This window comes from Umbelopsis ramanniana, assembly GCF_025399195.1.
Source record: "Umbelopsis ramanniana AG unplaced genomic scaffold K450scaffold_36, whole genome shotgun sequence".
NCBI classification, from domain to species: domain Eukaryota; kingdom Fungi; phylum Mucoromycota; class Umbelopsidomycetes; order Umbelopsidales; family Umbelopsidaceae; genus Umbelopsis; species Umbelopsis ramanniana.
Window position 1 is genome coordinate 162,893 of NW_026252122.1, and position 16,913 is coordinate 179,805.

The 16,913-nt window shown below is 44.0% G+C and overlaps 7 protein-coding genes across 7 annotated transcripts; 4 read left to right on the top strand and 3 right to left on the bottom strand.

Annotated features, from left to right (window-relative positions):
• Positions 1-422: 422 nt before the first annotated feature.
• K450DRAFT_246024 (uncharacterized protein) lies at positions 423-2,817 on the bottom strand. Its single transcript, XM_051589848.1, has 2 exons — positions 2,502-2,817; positions 423-2,390 (listed from the first exon to the last, which is right to left on the bottom strand). Exons 1-2 carry the CDS (start codon positions 2,611-2,613, stop codon positions 751-753), a joined length of 1,752 nt encoding a protein of 583 aa, XP_051443687.1. The 5' UTR covers positions 2,614-2,817; the 3' UTR covers positions 423-750.
• A 1,370-nt stretch (positions 2,818-4,187) lies between these two features.
• K450DRAFT_164237 (uncharacterized protein) lies at positions 4,188-4,658 on the bottom strand (the record flags this gene model as incomplete). The annotated part of the gene is made up of 2 exons (XM_051584040.1): positions 4,188-4,376; positions 4,512-4,658. Coding segments are annotated over 2 exons (336 nt in total), but the record flags the coding sequence as incomplete, so codon positions are not given.
• Positions 4,659-7,062: 2,404 nt separating this feature from the next.
• K450DRAFT_246027 (uncharacterized protein) lies at positions 7,063-8,546 on the bottom strand. The gene is made up of 3 exons (XM_051589849.1): positions 7,426-8,546; positions 7,296-7,346; positions 7,063-7,155 (listed from the first exon to the last, which is right to left on the bottom strand). The coding sequence occupies exons 1-3, from the start codon at positions 8,282-8,284 to the stop codon at positions 7,076-7,078; spliced, it is 990 nt and encodes a 329-aa protein (XP_051443689.1). The 5' UTR covers positions 8,285-8,546; the 3' UTR covers positions 7,063-7,075.
• Positions 8,547-9,236: 690 nt separating this feature from the next.
• On the top strand, positions 9,237-12,484 carry K450DRAFT_246040 (uncharacterized protein). The gene is made up of 8 exons (XM_051589850.1): positions 9,237-9,487; positions 9,555-9,857; positions 9,936-10,378; positions 10,461-10,582; positions 10,647-11,051; positions 11,124-11,484; positions 11,565-12,307; positions 12,373-12,484. The coding sequence occupies exons 2-8, from the start codon at positions 9,558-9,560 to the stop codon at positions 12,444-12,446; spliced, it is 2,448 nt and encodes an 815-aa protein (XP_051443690.1). The 5' UTR covers positions 9,237-9,487; positions 9,555-9,557; the 3' UTR covers positions 12,447-12,484.
• Positions 12,485-12,588: 104 nt separating this feature from the next.
• K450DRAFT_246043 (uncharacterized protein) lies at positions 12,589-13,588 on the top strand. Its single transcript, XM_051589851.1, has 2 exons — positions 12,589-12,796; positions 12,880-13,588. Exons 1-2 carry the CDS (start codon positions 12,787-12,789, stop codon positions 13,512-13,514), a joined length of 645 nt encoding a protein of 214 aa, XP_051443691.1. The 5' UTR covers positions 12,589-12,786; the 3' UTR covers positions 13,515-13,588.
• On the top strand, positions 13,204-14,131 carry K450DRAFT_246045 (uncharacterized protein). Its single transcript, XM_051589852.1, has 2 exons — positions 13,204-13,770; positions 13,839-14,131. The coding sequence occupies exons 1-2, from the start codon at positions 13,535-13,537 to the stop codon at positions 14,062-14,064; spliced, it is 462 nt and encodes a 153-aa protein (XP_051443692.1). The 5' UTR covers positions 13,204-13,534; the 3' UTR covers positions 14,065-14,131.
• Positions 14,132-14,373: 242 nt separating this feature from the next.
• Positions 14,374-16,650, top strand: K450DRAFT_246048 (uncharacterized protein). The gene is made up of 4 exons (XM_051589853.1): positions 14,374-14,477; positions 14,628-14,756; positions 14,813-14,984; positions 15,108-16,650. Exons 1-4 carry the CDS (start codon positions 14,474-14,476, stop codon positions 16,522-16,524), a joined length of 1,722 nt encoding a protein of 573 aa, XP_051443693.1. The 5' UTR covers positions 14,374-14,473; the 3' UTR covers positions 16,525-16,650.
• Positions 16,651-16,913: the final 263 nt, after the last annotated feature.

The following is a 16,913-nucleotide window of genomic DNA, read 5'->3' on the forward strand; positions in this document are numbered from 1 at the left end:
TCGGTCAGTACTATTATTGTCATTCATGTTTCTATGATCTATATGGTTCTGTTCGCTTGTCGGGGCCCGATGAAGATAGCAAAAAAAATTTCATATGCTGTTTCCTTAGGCGGCTCCGGTGTAACGTAATTACCGAAACGAACATTTTCGCATTACGGCACTTCTTTTACCACCGTTGATCCAGCATCGAGCAGTGAGAAATGGAAGAAGATTGAATTGCATACTTCTTTCCTGGAGAGGCCGACAAGGTCATTTGGAAGATATCATCAAGACGGGAAACCCCAATCGACCTACCTGCGTACAAATGCAGTCTGTCAATGGGGGTTCGTGATGCAAAACGAGGTTAACCTCATACAGTCAAAGGCCTATGGTGAACGTGTTGTTCGTGCTACAAGCCATGACTCTCGAATGACAAAAGATGGCACAAAAATGTGATAATGAACAATACTCCATAAAAATGCTGCTCCACATCAGTTGACACCACCGTCTAAATTGGTGTGATACACGATTTGTGGGTTTAATTATGTGTGAATGAGAGGATTTTTTATTTTTAACATATTGCTGTACATTTGAGAAGGGCAGAAAGGATAAACAGATTGAAGAAAAAGAAATGGGCTGATGGTACTTTCACAAAAAGTATTTATATTTAAAAAAAAAAAAAATAGAAAGAAAAAAAATAAAAGGGTGGTGGATGCATGCATACACCTCCGGGCTGATGCATATGGAAGGGGGGAATTGTGTGGGTTTAGATTATGAGGATGAGGCGGCAACAGCAGTAGTGGTGGCAATACCATGCTTTAAACTGTTGATTAAATCACTGGTGGGTTTCTCTGGTGAACGCATCTCTGAAGTACGAGTCATGGATCGTTCGTCCATAGTCTGATCCTTGTGATCATGATCAACCGGTATATTGATAGCATCCTTATGCCGATCGGTTTCTCGCCACTCCTGTTGTTCATCAACAGGCATCACCAAAGCCATAGAATTGGAAGCATTGGCTGTGTCGGAAATGGGTATAGAGATGGAGTCGTAATTAGAACGAGATGGGGAAAGGGTCGTGTTGGAAGCACATGTAGGTAAACTTTGTCGTCTTTCATCTAGAAAGGATTTGTCCTTCGCACCATTATCCTTTGACTTTTGAGCAATGAGTCGTTGATGCAATTGAAGTTGTTCTTGAAAAGCTTGCAATTGCTTTTGCTGCGATTTGTGAGCTAACAACGCAGCGGCAGCAGCAGGAGGAAGTCCTGACGTGTTGTCGACAAACCGACTGGTCATCATATCGGTGTCTTGGCTGGAAGTAGACTTTTGCGTATTGGCAAACGTGGAGAAACTGCCACTATGACTGATGGTTCGACTTCGCTCCGGTGAAAGATTTGGATTACTATTGTTGTTGTCATTGGCTCGAAGGTTCATGAAATTGGACATGGTGTTCCTTCGACCATTCAGGTGCGAATGGTTCATCAAGTTCCCCATTCGACCCTCAACCTCCACTCGTACTTCCAAACCACCAACCCGTTCTCGTAAACCTCGATTGCGTCGTTCTAGATACCTGATGTACTCGACGGCCTTGAATAAGATGGTACTCTTTGAATTGTTGATATTTTTGAGCGTGGGAATGATGTCCGTCAACTCTTTGAACCCAGTTCGAATGGTGTTACGACGCTTTTGCTCGGACGCAATGTGGTTGGCACGCTTCTCTTCTTCCGTCAGAAGTTCTTTGTGCTGCTTACTTCGCTTGTTGCCAGAAGTGGATGAGCCAGGCGACTCAGCCATGTCGTCATCTTCATCTGAATCTGTTTCTGATGCTCTACGTTTTACAGACTGTTTTCGTCTACCTCGTTGCTGGTTATTGGAGTTAGAATTGGTACCATCTTGAATGAGCGTATGATCCGATTCCGTCTCTGATTTGACCGGAACAACCATGGAAGAAATTTGCTGATAGAATCGTTGCTGATGTGATGCGTCCAGCGAATCAATGATACTACGTCTATGTTGATCTGGGTCATGGTAATCCGAAGACGAACGGTCGTGGTTCAAAAGAACGCCAGGGGTTTCGTAATTATAGTTCCATGAAGAAGACGAGGTATTGTTTGTAAAATGTGATGAGGGCTGATCATGTGAATCGCTATGTTGTTGGTGGTCAAACAAGCTGGGAATGATCTGTTGATGATCTTCGGCAGCTGAAGAATCCTGCTCCACAAAGAAGGAATCCAAGAATTGCGTGAAGGCGCGTTGATCATTTTCATCCAGTAAAGGGTTGGCATTTTGTTGCAAGAAGTTATCTGCTGTAGGGAACTCTGTAGCCATGTCCATGACCGGTGGTGGTGGGGGAGTTTCGAGAGGGATTGGCATGGAGAAATCTGGGTCAAGGCCCATGCTAAACTTGAAATCTATAGAATAACCATAGGTTAATTTAGATGACACGAACAAAGCAGGTGTCTCAAAAGCAACCATGGTGGAGAAGGAGTCTCTCTATCTATATATATATAAAAAACACCTACCTTCAAATGGGACAGGCTCAGAAATAGGTTCCTCCGAGTCTTGCGTGGATTTTAATACAGCATTGCTAGAAGGTGGGGATGACCACCACTGCCTTGAGTTTGAGTAATTCATGGTATGTATGTGTCAAAAGAAAAGGAGAGGGGGGCGCGGGAGGATGTGAAGTATGCGAGTAAGATAATATAGAAAGGAAGAAAATGGGTTTATGAACGGATCAAGGTTGTCAGCATGTAAAGACAAAAACAGACAAAAGATGGAGAGAGAAAAGAAGGTGGAAAGTGCATATCCAATTTCAAAGTCCCGTTGCTACAGTTGCTCAAAAAAACGTAAGCAACGTCATCAAAGTCAGTCAGACAGGCTCTCTTTTCTGCTGAATAAATGGAATACCAAACTAGGATCGTTTCCAATCACAAATGCGGGACCAATCAGCACTTCTCCGCACACGATCCTTTATTAGATTTTTCAAAGTGTCGGGGACCAACAAGAGGGGTTTGCTATGGAAGAAAGCAAGGAATTGGGCTGGTTGGTTCAAAGCTAGGCACTACTACTCACCGGTTGAACAGCCCTGCCTGCCTGGTGTTGGCTAAGCAATCACTGACTGGGTGAGTTCCCCGCCCGATCAGCGCTTTTTCACCTAACCCTCAGCCAAATCACTTGATCCAGAGCTACGAAAATCGCATTCCGATCCTTTCCGGAAAGTCATTTTCACATGCATCGATTGGTAAGGGTTATCCATCCATTTAAATGAGCATTTTACTTCAAAATATAGAATATATGTGTATTTAATAAAGGAAAAAAAAAAGCTAACGAGCGTCTGAACTAGCTGACTGACGACGGTCCATTGGATAAGGTAGAATAGGACAAGGTGGTGGAGTAGGAGGAAGTTCACGATGAGAAGGTGGAGTAGGCGAAGCTTTAAGCGGAGCCAAGTGAACGTTGTCCTTCTGAGAAGCAGCAGCAGCGGCGGCTCCCAATGTTAGAATGGTGGCTAAGGCATTGGTGGCATTTGGGTCTCCGCCTCCTAGCAAGTTGCCAAGGATGGATACCGCGGTGGAGGGTGAAAATCCTGGGGTAGCTGATCGCTGAGTAGGAGAAGAGGCCAAATGAGCAGGCTCAACACCAGCATGCACCATGGCATTGTCAAGGTTATCCAAGACAGCATGGGTCTTGCTGAGCAAGGAAGTGAGGTGTTGTACTTCTCTACGAAGTTCTTGACGGTGAGCTTCAAGGACTTTTTGAGTGTGTTGAACATCGGAGTGAGGGTTCAATAAAGCCGAAACAGTAGCAATAGCGGCAGCAGTAGCAGTAGATTGGCTTTTGCGGTCAACCAAAGGATTGTTATTTTGTTCCTGAACAGGGTTCAACAAGGAAGCGATTTGAGATGGCAAAGGAGCATGAATGGAAGTAGGTTCCATCACTTGAGGGTTCTTTGAAGGATACTGGCGATCATCATAGCCAAAATTCATGCGTTTGACAGAACGGAAACCGTCTTCATAATAACGACGCTTGCGGTCATTGGATTCATCATCATCGGTACTGGCTTCACCTCCAGATGAAGAAGAATCATGAGTCAACATAGGAGGGTGGTCATCAGTAGAAGAATGGTGATGATGATGATGGTGCTTAGGACAAAGACGACGTTGTTGAATAGGTTGAGGAAGGGGGTGGTGATGTTGAGAAATGATGTTAGCATGAACACGCTTGCGACGTTTGATAACGGAACGCTTCATGGTGACAGGACGTTGAACATTATGAAGTTTGTAATATAAACCACATGCATTGCAAATAGTGTTGCCTTCTTCATCACGTCTCCAAAGAGGAGTGGTGGTGGTGCTGCAGTTAGCGCAGACCATTTGAGGGCGGTCACCATTAGGCGTCTCAGGATCAGAAACAGGAGAGTTATGCTCAGACGGTGTAGTGGGTAGAACAGGGTCTTCTTGTTCAGGCTTTTCCTTGTAAGACTTTGTCTGCTCTTGAAGAACAAAGCGGTGTTGCAATTTAGATGCATTGACATTCTTTCTGGCAAACGTATTGCGTTTAAGCCAAGTTGGTCTTGTAGCATTGCGGGCCTTGAGATAAAGACCACAAGCATTGCAGATGATTTCTCCGGTTGGAGCACGTCTCCAAAGAGGGGTGGCAGTAACACCACAGTTCGAACAAGCAACGGCGGATCCACTTCCAATGTCCGATCTCGCAACACTGGAGTTGCACGGCTCAGTATGACAGGCCACACTGCTGGAAGAGGTCACATTCGTCTTGTCGAACGAACCAGCATAAAGCTGGGAACGGTCGTTGATAGATTCAACACCGGCGGTAGACGATGACATGGTTGACTTTGATTCAAAAAGTCCAGGTTGTTGTTCTTCTAAAGGCATTTTGTGGCACGAGTCGACACTGGTGGTGGTCGACGGTTTGTTGTAGTGTTCCCAGCGGGGAGTCATCGTATCGTTGAGGGATGCAACGGGACGAGATAAGAGATGGTGTGTTTTGTTTGAAGTGGGTTGTTGGTGAACAGTGGGATTAGAAAAAAAAGAAAATAGGAATTTTGCAGTTCAAGACTTGTATTTTAAATGGAATGGGAGCAAAAGATAAGAGAAAAGTGAGGCAGTGCACAAGAGATAACAAGTCCGCATTAGGAGAAGGTCTGATAAGCACCTTTCATAACATCTTATCATCCATGCGGTAATAGGTCTAGACTCCGACCGATAAGGGCAAACACTGTAACTTTATCGTACCATCCTACCAAAAGAAACCGCAAGAAACATGTAGCAAAGTGCAGAACATGGCTATGATAGACACTTCATTCTGTAGCGGTATACCTCTTCTAAACCACCTTCTAAACCACTTGGCCACTTCATCAAAAAACACCCGATCTTCTCCTTGCAACTCATGACAGGCGCAGATCCCTTGGCCTGACTGATAAGCCTATACCATCTAATAACCAGCTACACTATCTTTCAGCACAATGGATCGTTCTTGTAAAAAGCCAACTGTTATTTATATCTTGACAGATGTAAAAGATAGTGCCGTATTTGCATAAATTGATTAATTTATGAACCTTTCACTGGATCAGCCCAACCGAACCCCCCCGTGGAAGGTCTCACGGCTGTACAACGGTGGACATACTTCACCAAGGCGAGAGGTATAAATGCCGCATTCCGGAAAAAAAGGACTCAGGTATGTGTAGGTTTCTATAATGCGGACGATAGATAGCTAATAATTTTTTTATTATCTGTTCTATCTTTGCATCTCTATTCCCCTCCTCCTCGGAAGGAAGGGTTAGGCGGGGTGATTACCAAAACTGGTATTTACTTTCGTTTCAAGCCTATGTGCCGTTATTTTCTCGATCAGCTAATGCCGGCCCAGTCTCCATCTGCAAAATGCCTAGCGTTGGCTAACAAAGATAACGTCCATTGACCCCTTGACCCCTGCCGAATAGACAAGACACAAACAGAACCAAAACCCTGTCACTGCGTATGAGCCGCGGCTGTTGTGTCACTGCAGACGCTGGTTTTTTTTTTTTGCATGTCTGCGAGTGGAAAAAGGGCTCCTGAGCATCTGTGAAAGACAGAGCCCAGCTTCTTACATGGTCGAAAAAGTTTTATGGATGGGAAATTATTTTTTTTCCTATTCACCAGTACTTCACTTTGTTTCAAGCCATGGCGAGAACTGAGTCTCGCTTCAATATTAGTCTATTCTTGGATTATATAATAAACATGGCAGATACATCAATCAAACTTTGGCGATAACAGTGAAAATTCCAGTAGCATGAACATACCCGTGCCATGCAATCTAAGCGAATTAAATCCGATGTTGACAGTAGGCTGGTTTTTTTCTTGCTAAAAGTGCCACATTACTTTCGTTATCTTTGATCATGCCATTTACGATAATTATTATTTTTACAAAAGAAACCGTGTTCTCTCCAGGAAACAGTCTGCCTCACCAAGCAAAATAACCTAACGAACAAGAGCAAGATTAAAAATGAGATTAAAAATAAAAATACATGGCCGGCTCTTTCATGGGCTAGTGCATTGAAGGACGCTGTAAAGAGATTACAATTTGCATGTTTTCAATAGATAGCCTTATTCATCTTCGATCTAGTAGCACAACGCTTTGAAAAATGAAAGATAACTCGAACTGCCATAGACTGTGGATTGCCACCCTCTAGCCCGATCGTGAGGATAGCGATATCACAGTAGGGCAGCATTAAAAGATTACGACCTGAATAAGCCCATATAATTAGGCTACAGCCAACAGTCCGATGAAACATTGGAAATAACGTCAGCTTGTATAAGATATCACAATAAAAATGAACTCTCACGAATGAATGCAACATCTATGAATCAAAAAGTGCAAAACACTAGCTTTTACCTCCACGTTTTCGAACATAGAATGGGCGTAGGGACGCCTTGAAACCAAAACAAAAACACGAGAAGAGACGGATTTTATTTGTGAGTGCGCGACAGAGAGGATGCTATATCCTGTCATTCACTACAATATGCCCAAGTGTATCTGTCCGCCCCAGACCACGCTTCAGTCCTCTTATATAAGCACGTGCGGATCTTGATGATATATTCTAGTTTGTACCAAGATGCTCCAGGACTTCTTCTAACACAATAGCAACACCGTCGTGCTCATTGCTTTGGGTGATGCGATCTAAAGAAGGAGAAGGGTTTCAAAGTGGTTAGAGGAGAGGGTTCACATTGTCTCAATGTCTCTTTCATCGGAATAAAGAGGGACGATCCATTAAAACGGAAGAATATTTATACGTATCCCCGCTCGTTGCGTCTCTTTACCTGCAATTTCCTTAACGCTAGGGTGAGCGTTGCCCACAGCGATACCAGTACCTATGGTTCGAAACACGAGGTATTAGAGTTCATCGAACCGGCATAATTGAACATATACAGAAGGAAAATGTCAGCTGACCAGCCCAAATAAGCATTTCGCTATCGTTCGGCATATCACCAAAAGCTATAACGTGCGCAGGTTCGTATCCAAGGTCCTTGCAAAGATCCTTGAGAGCTGAACCTTTTGACACCCCGGCAGCCGAGATCTCAATGGAGTGAGGGTTGCTGAAGGTGATGTTGACAATATCTTTCCACTCGTCTCCTCCAAACAGTTCAAGAAGTCGTTGGTTAAGAGTCTCGGCCATGACACCGGGCTGAATGACTACGAGTTTCTCGATCGTATCTTCTTCGTCCTTAATAAACTCAGTGGGGTCACGTAGAATGTAATCGTGGTCTAGGAAATCTCGTCTGTTCACTTCATAGTTTTTGTCACAAACAAAATGAAGGCCACTTTCTGCTCCGAGGCAGACGCTGGGGCCGATATCTTGAAGGAGAGTATTGATAATTAATTTGACATGCTGGTTGGGAATAGAATATTTCTTAGCGATGGTCTTAGAAAACGAGTCATAGACAAGTCCACCGTTACAGCAAATGGTAAGAATATTATCCAAGCCCATCTGGTCAACAGCACATTGCATGGTCCGAGGAGGTCGTCCTGAAGCCAGCAGAACTCGAACACCTTGTTTAGCCAACTTATGAAGGACGTCTAATGCTCGTTTTGTTGGGGCACCTCCTGCTTGAGCAGTAACGTCGGAATGAACCAAAAGAGTTCCATCGAGATCCGAAGCTACCAATTTAATGTTGCTGAATGCATGTGGAGTCATGGTAATGATGTCGGGTTTGACAGAGGTTGCACTGACAGCTAGGCAGGCTTCTGTTAAAGCAGGGCAGCTGAGCTCCGGCGGGTGATGGGTTAGGGCAGCTGAGGGAGAATTCATCTCAAGGCGTTTATTTGGGGGGAGATTTTTTTATATGTTAATTTTGTTATGCAAATTTCCGCCCTAAGACAATTAAAAATACTGGCAGTGGTCGCAGAGTGAACTATTTGTCTCTTCTTTCCCTTTCTTCATCTCTTGTTTCAGCGTTTGGGAGACTCTATGAATTCGCAAACCGAACTGCCGCCTGATGCCCAATCAAAGGCAGGTGAAGCTCAGAAACAAGCACAGAAGTATGTCGAAAACACGTCTGGTGCAGCTAACGTTCATACTTTCGACGAAAATATGACACCACAGCAAAAGAGGGAGCAAATTGAAAAACAAATACCAGCAGGAGTACTCCCACCTCAGAAGGAATCTCAACAACAGCCTGGCGCCATGGCTACGGACGTTGGTACACTGGATGCTGAAGAAATTCGCCTCACCGCGGCCAGTGCAGAAAAAAAACCTACCGCAGATGTTACAACAACAGGTGTTAAACAGCAAGCCAAGTCGGAACCTGGTGCCTTTACGAAAATTCCCAATTACTACCGCTCAGGGTGGACTGCATTTTCCAATCTGCAAAATCCTGGTGGTTCTATTGAACTCCGAGCCGCAGAGAAGCCTGAAGATGCTTTTGGTGACCAGTTGAAGGAAGGCTGGTATGGTGAATGGTGGCAAAATGCCGGAGTGCTTCTTTTTACAGGGTTCTTTACTTGGCTTCTGATGAAAATGGGAGCCGGACTGGCCACCGTCCTGGTTGTTTGTGCTTTTCTTGGTATGTTACACTCTGTTACCTTCTCCCTCCTTGCTTGTTTCGCTAACCCTTTTATCACGTTGCACATAGGAACCTACTACCAAACAAGTGTTCGACGTTTTAGACGCAATGTGCGTGATGATATACAGCGAGAACTTATTAAGAATGATATGGCGGCTGGTTTTGAATCCATGGACTGGTTAAACACTTTTCTCGGTAAAACCTCATCCGGAGCAAAGCGCAAGTGACCCTCTTCTAGATTATTCACACACAGCTTTTTTGCAGAGAAATTCTGGCTTATCTTTGAACCTGTGCTTTGTGCACAAGTCATTGAACAAGTGGACACTGTCTTGGCAGATAACTGCCCTGCTTTCTTGGATTCTTTGCGGCTCACTACGTTTACTCTTGGCACCAAGCCTCCCCGCATTGATGCTGTCAAAACATATCGTAACACTCAGTCAGACATTGTGGTACAAAACCTTGAAAATTCGCTTGCCCTTTTGCTTTAACCCGACCTCACCGATTTATTCGTTTCAGACTATGGATTGGAAGGTTTCGTTCACGCCAACTGATGTTTATGATATGACACCAAGAGAACAAGAAACAAAGGTCAACCCTAAAATTATCCTGACTATACGCGTCGGAAAGGGTATGCTAGGAGCTGGTATGCCTGTCCTAGTGGAGGATATCAGCTTCAAAGGCTACATGCGTGTTAAAGTCAAACTAATGAGCAAGTTTCCACATGCTAAACGCGTTGAACTTTGCTTTATGGAAAAACCTGAATTCGACTATGTGCTCAAACCTGTAGGAGGAGAAACATTTGGATTTGATATTAACAATGTAAGCAGGCTAGTCTACTTTTTTCAGAGACATGCTACATCGTCGGCTGATACAAACTCAACCTTTGCAAAACATTAGATTCCTGGTCTACAAGGCTTCATTCGCGATCAAGTCCACTCTAATTTGGGTCCCATGATGTACTATCCTAATGTCTTCACTTTGGATGTTGAAAAACTGATGTCTGGCGATATGGACATGACTTCTGCGAATGGTGTCTTGGCCGTCACCGTGTATTCTGCCTCCAAGATCAAGTCCGGCGATTTGTTTGGAGGAGGTTCCATTGACCCATATGTTCGTTTCCGTATCAATCGCGGCCCAGACCTAGGTCGCACCAGTGTTTTGAATAACACTGACGAACCAAACTGGAATGAAACACACTTCTTGCTCCTCAATAACTTAAATGATAGTCTATCTATGGACCTCTGTGGAAAGAACAATACTACTCGGGATCGCGACTTTGGATCCGTAGTTTATGCGCTCCAGAAACTCGCAGATTCTGAAGACGCCTCGGACGAAGGAGCGTAAGTATCAACAAAGTGCTGGCTGGAGGCCAAAGAGACCAAATTTATCTTACTTACGAAATTGTTAATTTCCTTCACGTAGCAATTTACAAGTGCTTCGTCATGGTAAACCTATGAGTGAACTCAAAGTCGATCTTAGATACCTTCCAGTGTCTAAGCCAACCAAACAAGACGATGGATCTATCATCCCAGCTGTTGAATCAAGTAAGTTGTTTAATATATTACAATTAGCCATGACGTTTCTATCCTGACAGTGCCATCATAACAGATTCCGGTATCTTGCGATTTACCATACACGAAGTCAAAGGTTTATCCGGTAAACCTAGTCCGTATGCTCGTGTGCTCGTCAATGGAACAGAAAAGATCAAGAGTAAGCCATTGAAGAGGAACGCCAATCCCAAGTTTGAGAAGGTTGTTGAGGTACTGGTCATTGATAAGACTGAGGTACAAATGCGCGTACAAATCCAAGACGCAACGAGCTTTTCATCCGATGTTGAACTTGGTTCATGGTCCGCAAGTTTATTGAGTATCTTTGACAAAATTGAGAAGAATGAAGGATGGTGGGATCTGACTCGCAATGGCAAAAATTGTGGCCGTCTGCGCATTAGTGCCGAATGGAAACCGGTGGTTATGACTGGCTTAGCTGAAAGTCTCGGTGGCCATGGCTATTACTGTATGTTTTCCTTTTTAAGAGCTGCGTGTAAATGATACACCTCGTCATCAACTAACCTTCATTTCGCTTTAGCACCGCCTATTGGTATTGTGCGACTTTTACTCTGGGAAGCTAGAGACCTGAAGAACGTTGAATCTGTTGGTGGTGGAAAGTCTGATCCATATGTGCGAATCAAGTCTGGTGTTCAAATTCGTGCATGTACTGAAGTCGTCGATAACAACCTGAACCCAGAATGGGGAGCCGTTGTTTACGTACCCATCCATTCTGATAAGGAAGATCTTACTCTCGAGGTTATGGATTGGAATGCAAATAGCAAGGACAAATCTCTCGGTATGACAGATCTTAGCGTCAAAGAATTGGTTAAGATGTGTGCTGAAGGAGAAGGCGACACTCTTCAAAAGTGGTATGAATCTACTGGAGCCAAAATTGACAAGTAAGTGAATAACTTATACTGTTCCGCTCGCCTCTACCATGTGTAATAATATTGAACTCTTATTCTCTCTATTTGATTAGATGGGCTCCATTGAAGTCTCTCGACCGCACTCAGGTGAAGGGAGAAATCAAATATGAAGCTGAATTCTACCCAACGCTTGCTCTAGCTAAGGATGCTAGCATCAAAGACAAAGAAAATGCTGTCAAAGAAAAGGCTGAAGCCAAAGCAGAAGAGGCAGAAACCCGTGGCGAATTATCCGATGTACAAGCTGAGACAGACAAGATGATTGCAGAGATTGATGCTGAATGCCCAGAAAAAGATTTGCATGGCACATACATCAAGTATACACCGGACGATATCGTCGATTTGCGATCCTACGAGTCTGGTGTCTTGACGGTTAAAATCCATGAAATATCATTCGATAAGCCAACATTTGCTTATGCTGAGGTGCTGATTGATTCTATCCAATCTCAATACCGTACCACCAAACTTCGTGGTCGCAGCTTGGAGTTCAATGAAACCACCGATGCATTCGTAAAAGAGTCCGACTTTAGCAAAGTCGCTATTCAGATCAAGCCAGGTAACGCTGACGAGAAAGACGACGATGTCATGGCTTATTGGGTTGGCCAAGCCAATGACATTATTCGAAAAATTCAATGGAGAAACCGTACCTTGCGCGACGAAGGCAAAGGCACTAGTACTGTAGATGACGGTGAATGGTTTTCGCTATTTGGTGGAGACAATACAACTGGCAAGATTCGACTTAGCTTTAAGTTCTCGCCCGTCCTCGACTTCACTTTGGATCCAAAGGAAAGCTTGGAGAGTAAGTAAAGACTTGTTATGATTTCTGCCATCGAATAGCTAATTAATCACTTGTATTTACTGCAGACCAAGGCAACCTGACTGTTACTCTCATCAGTGCCCAGTCTTTGATGGCTGCCGACAAGTCAGGTATGAAATAACAGAAGCAATTATGTTACTTGCATCATGCAGCGCGCTAATGAATATGCCTTTTGTATTTGCAGGCAAGAGTGATCCTTATGTTGTCTTTTCCATTGACGGCAATAAGGTGTATAAGAGCGCAACCATCAAGAAGAATCTAAATCCAAAGTGGAAGAACGAAAGTTTTACAGCTCCTGTTGTAAGTAATCCTCTGACATCTGTTTGGAATTTTGTTAATTTTCTGTATTTAACCCCACCCATTGAACTTTCCAAACTTGACATGAATTTTCCTTACAGCTCTCACGATTTGCGTCCAGTTTCCGATTGGAAGTCTTTGATTGGAACCAAGTTGGATCAGGCATGCCACTCGGTACGGTCTCGTTTTTATTAGCGGGTTTCTATCTATGATGGTCTTAGTTTGCTAATTACCCATGCATTTCCTCCCCCTTACAGGTTCAACCGGTATCTCGTTATCCAGGCTAGAAAGTTTTACCGCGCAGGAAATTGACTTGCCGCTTGAAGGGGTTAAGGGGGTTACCGGCAGTGTCAAGATTAGAATACTGTGGCAACCTCAACTCCTCGCTCGCAAAAAGCAGCATACATCCATTCTATCTAGTGGAGCCAAGGTATTAACCGGTACGGCTGGCGCTACTGTTGGTGCGGGTATGGCTGTTATTGGAGGTGGTGCTGCCATCGCTGGTGAAGGTCTCCAGTTGGGAGGTAAAGTAGTTGGAGGTGGACTTCAAGCTGGTACTAAGGTCATTGGAGGTGGTCTGAGCGTTGGCTCCAAAGTGGTTGGAGGCGGAGGAAAAGCTATTGGAGGTGGTCTCAATTCTGTTTTCCACATTGGACGAAAGTCAAGCAAACAAGATGTCAAGACTGACGCTACTGATGGAAATCAATCCGGCAATATGCTGGTGCCAGAAAGTGGAGTCATTCCCAATAGTCAATCGTCTTCTACTTCCACTATAAATGGACAAAACAAGCGAAACTCTATGGATCCCACGGCTAGAGGTAAGAGCTTTGTTTGGCGTAAAGAGAGCGAACAAGACGGAATACGGAAAGCCAACAAAAATTACCCGTTGTAATTTTTGTTTTTTCAAACCTAATGTTCGCCTCTTTGTTTTTAATAACCCTGTCGCTTATGCCTTTTTCATTTCTTATGGCTACAGGTGAACTAACAGAAACCACTGGAGCAAATGGCATCGTTGAGGTTCATGTTATATCTGCAAGAGGCCTAAAGGGAGTAGACAAAAGTGGTACTAGCGATCCTTTTGTTCGACTCAAAGTTGGTAAAGACCACAGCAAAACGAAGCACATTAAAAAGTCACTGGACCCACAATGGTATGTAAATAGGGAAGCGCTTTAAGAAATGATCATCTTGTTCTGACTTTTTTTTTTTTTTGCGCTAGGAATGAGACTTTCAAATTCAAGGTGACAGAAGCTCCAGTTGGACTTGAGCTGGATGTTAAGGACCATAACACCTTGTCATCCTCTATTGCTCTCGGTAGCTTCCATGCTAACTTATGGGATATACTAAAGGTTCAACCTGGTCAGTCTGCTGAGACAGAGCAATGGTTCCCTATATCTCCACCTGGTAGTGGTGAGATCCAAATCAGGCTTGTATTTAGTCCTTGATGAAGTGGTAAAAACGGCGCAATGGACAGAGAACGTGTCTACCGCTATGTTAAAGATTTTTAGTCTTTCTTGTGTATAACTTTAGTATCAATAGAATACTTGTGTGCGTTATTTGTAAAGATCTGCCGCCGTATCTATGTACTCAATTCTACCTTACATATTTTTTCGCCTGTTATGAAATACATTATATTGCTGCTTGAAATAATGAATGAAGAATCAAACTCATTGGTTGCATGACTGCTTCTTTTTGTCGCCGTTCAAATTCTCTAAACCTTCCTCATTGCCTTCGCCTTTTCTCTCTCCTCAGCTCACGCTCAGAGAACAGCGTTTAAAGTCTAACGCAAGGCGCAGAACATCCATACCGAACCTCAGAATACGCTACGTTGATCGAACAATACAATAACTTGATATGAGTAAGTCAGACTCTCATCTCTTTCCTGGCACCCTCTTCCTTTTTTTTTTTCTCGGGAAATCTCTTTCTACTTGTTATGCGAATGGGCGTCAATGCTTTGTTCGCGAGTACCCTTCGCTTGGAATGATTCACTCACTGGTGTTGCTCTTAGCTGCAGATAGACCAAGGCGAGCAAGAGCCGGAAGAAACCAACAAAAACTTCAAAGATTGCCGTCGGTGTCCTCCGATGACGATAGTTCTGACGAAAATTCAGTAACTCGATGCATTTGCCACAAAATCCGTAAGCTCTTTTCCACTTGTCCAGCGTATTGTTTCAAAAGCACTAATAAAAATGAGCCTCTCTTGTTGTAGATAATGATGGAATGATGGTGCAGTGTGATAATTGCAACGTATGGCAGCACTGCCCCTGCGTAGGTCTGGAAGGTATCTCTGAAGACGAAATGCCCGATCAGTACTATTGTGAAGAATGCAAGCCTGAAAATCACGTTATGGTAGATTCATATGGAAGGTGAGTTATTCGTTGGCGATTTGGGCTGTCTAGGGCTCTATTGAAGTTACTAATTTTTTTTTGTGCGTGTGTAATTTTTTTTTTTCTTCCTCCCCCTCTTTTGCTATGCAATGCTATCTTCAGGTACCGTCGAGTATATGATCCCAAAGGTCTTATACAACAAAGTCAAAGAGCGCATAAGAAGAGAACCACGATGAATAGTGCTGATGCAACAGACTCTATTCCCGAACTTTACCAAATACTCGCGTCAGATAATAACGGCCATCCACCTGAATCTATTAGCCCTTCCATGACTTCGGATACCATAACAGCCACCACAGCTGCTACTAACAGCACCAGCACTACCTTAGACATTGATGATACCATTGGCCCTAGGTTCTCAAAGCGCCGACGAAGCACCACCAGTACCAGCGATACCTCTCGATCAGCTCAAGCCACTAAACGGGACCTTTTGGTGAAGCCATCGCGGTCGACTTCTCCAACCGCGCTCAAGCAAAACGTGGATCAAGAAAACAAGACAAACGGTCGTGGAACCAAGCGTCGAACGGTATCAGATAGATCTGCAAAATTGCGTGCCAGCGCAAGCCCTCAAATAGCATTCAAGGAATTACCGGATGGCATCAATACCAGACGAAGAGGAGGTAATCTCGACATAAGGCAAAAATCAAGTGAAGCAGGAGAGGTACAAGATATGGAAGGCGAAGATGAACAGGAGAATGAAGCGCAAAACGGACATACCATTACTAGACGACGGGGGGCTGCGGCAGCTAACAGTCGCACCAAGAAGCTCAGCAATGAACCTCGGCGGCGAGGGAAAGCAGTAGCTGCAAGCCCACTTTCTCCCAATCTTGACCGACATGTTCCTAGCAAACATAGTCCGTTAATCACACATAAGGAAGATATGGACACAAAGATTCGTGCTCCTCTATCGCCTTATGAAGAACGTCTTTCTGATACCGAAAGCCCTCGCATGCGTGCCAAAACACCTCCAACAAAGATACGCTACCCATCCAATAAGATGTCCCTTGGCGACATGGATAAACGTGCGTCTCAAATTCTGAGATACATCAACCGTATGCAACTGACAATGACCAAGAAGCAACGCTCTGGGTATCATCGACAAGATGCGCATGCACAAATTGATCCAGTGTTGATATCTAAACCCTTGACGGAGAATTGTAGTAACGGAAATATCAATGGTAACAACAAACTGGTGGGTGAACTAGAGGTAGCGTCTGGTAACGCGCCAGCCATAGTGTTGCAGCGATCCTTGTCCATTAGTTCCATGGCTTCATCGCTCAGCAGTGCATCAACTATACCACTCAATGAAGATGACGGTAAATCGACGAAAGGAGAGGAAGAGGAAAAGTGTTGCATTCCAGCACCAGAACATGCCACAGCACTTGAAATCATGGATAGGCTGGCTTGCGAACTGGTAAAATTTCAAACTCGATTTGGTCCTCAAAAGAGCCACACCCACTCAGAACAAGGTCGACATAACCACCAACCAGACGATCGATTGCCTGTACGCAGTGTATGAATCCACTGAAACTCGCTCGCCCAGTCATATACACCTCTCATCCTGACATCGTATACCCTCGTCCCTTCTTTATACACCTCCCCATTCACGCGCTAAAATCTTTTTTGATCACCCAACGCAATCCACCATAAAAACAAAAGAGAGCATCCCAAATCTCAATCCTCGTCACCTACATCTTCTTCTGTCAACCCTTCTGTGTCTCATTTTTTTTTTGGTCTTCTTCCTCTTTTAATCAAAGATTCCCTTTTGTTCTTATTGCATTGTGCAAAAATTTTTTTGGCACACCACGTAGTGCCTACCAACGTAGGTGTTCTGGTAGACCTGGCTTGAATCCAGAACACATATATATAAAATCAACGAATTAGTTAAAGTAGGTTGCGTAGGCTTGT

Coding starts and splice junctions, on each gene's coding strand:
- K450DRAFT_246045 (XM_051589852.1), top strand. CDS start 13,535: ATGTTCGCCTCTTTGTTTTTAATAACCCTGTCGCTTATGCCTTTTTCA. Junction 13,771..13,838: donor AAGTCACTGGACCCACAATG/GTATGTAAATAG, acceptor TTTTTGCGCTAG/GAATGAGACTTTCAAATTCA.
- K450DRAFT_246040 (XM_051589850.1), top strand. CDS start 9,558: ATGGATTGGAAGGTTTCGTTCACGCCAACTGATGTTTATGATATGACA. Junction 10,379..10,460: donor GACGCCTCGGACGAAGGAGC/GTAAGTATCAAC, acceptor TCCTTCACGTAG/CAATTTACAAGTGCTTCGTC. Junction 11,052..11,123: donor CGGTGGCCATGGCTATTACT/GTATGTTTTCCT, acceptor ATTTCGCTTTAG/CACCGCCTATTGGTATTGTG.
- K450DRAFT_246027 (XM_051589849.1), bottom strand. CDS start 8,284: ATGAATTCTCCCTCAGCTGCCCTAACCCATCACCCGCCGGAGCTCAGC. Junction 7,347..7,425: donor CGAAATGCTTATTTGGGCTG/GTCAGCTGACAT, acceptor TTCGAACCATAG/GTACTGGTATCGCTGTGGGC. Junction 7,156..7,295: donor TAGCGTTAAGGAAATTGCAG/GTAAAGAGACGC, acceptor CTCCTTCTTTAG/ATCGCATCACCCAAAGCAAT.
- K450DRAFT_246024 (XM_051589848.1), bottom strand. CDS start 2,613: ATGAATTACTCAAACTCAAGGCAGTGGTGGTCATCCCCACCTTCTAGC. Junction 2,391..2,501: donor TGAGCCTGTCCCATTTGAAG/GTAGGTGTTTTT, acceptor GTTATTCTATAG/ATTTCAAGTTTAGCATGGGC.
- K450DRAFT_246048 (XM_051589853.1), top strand. Junction 14,757..14,812: donor ATGCATTTGCCACAAAATCC/GTAAGCTCTTTT, acceptor AATAAAAATGAG/CCTCTCTTGTTGTAGATAAT. Junction 14,985..15,107: donor ATGGTAGATTCATATGGAAG/GTGAGTTATTCG, acceptor TGCTATCTTCAG/GTACCGTCGAGTATATGATC.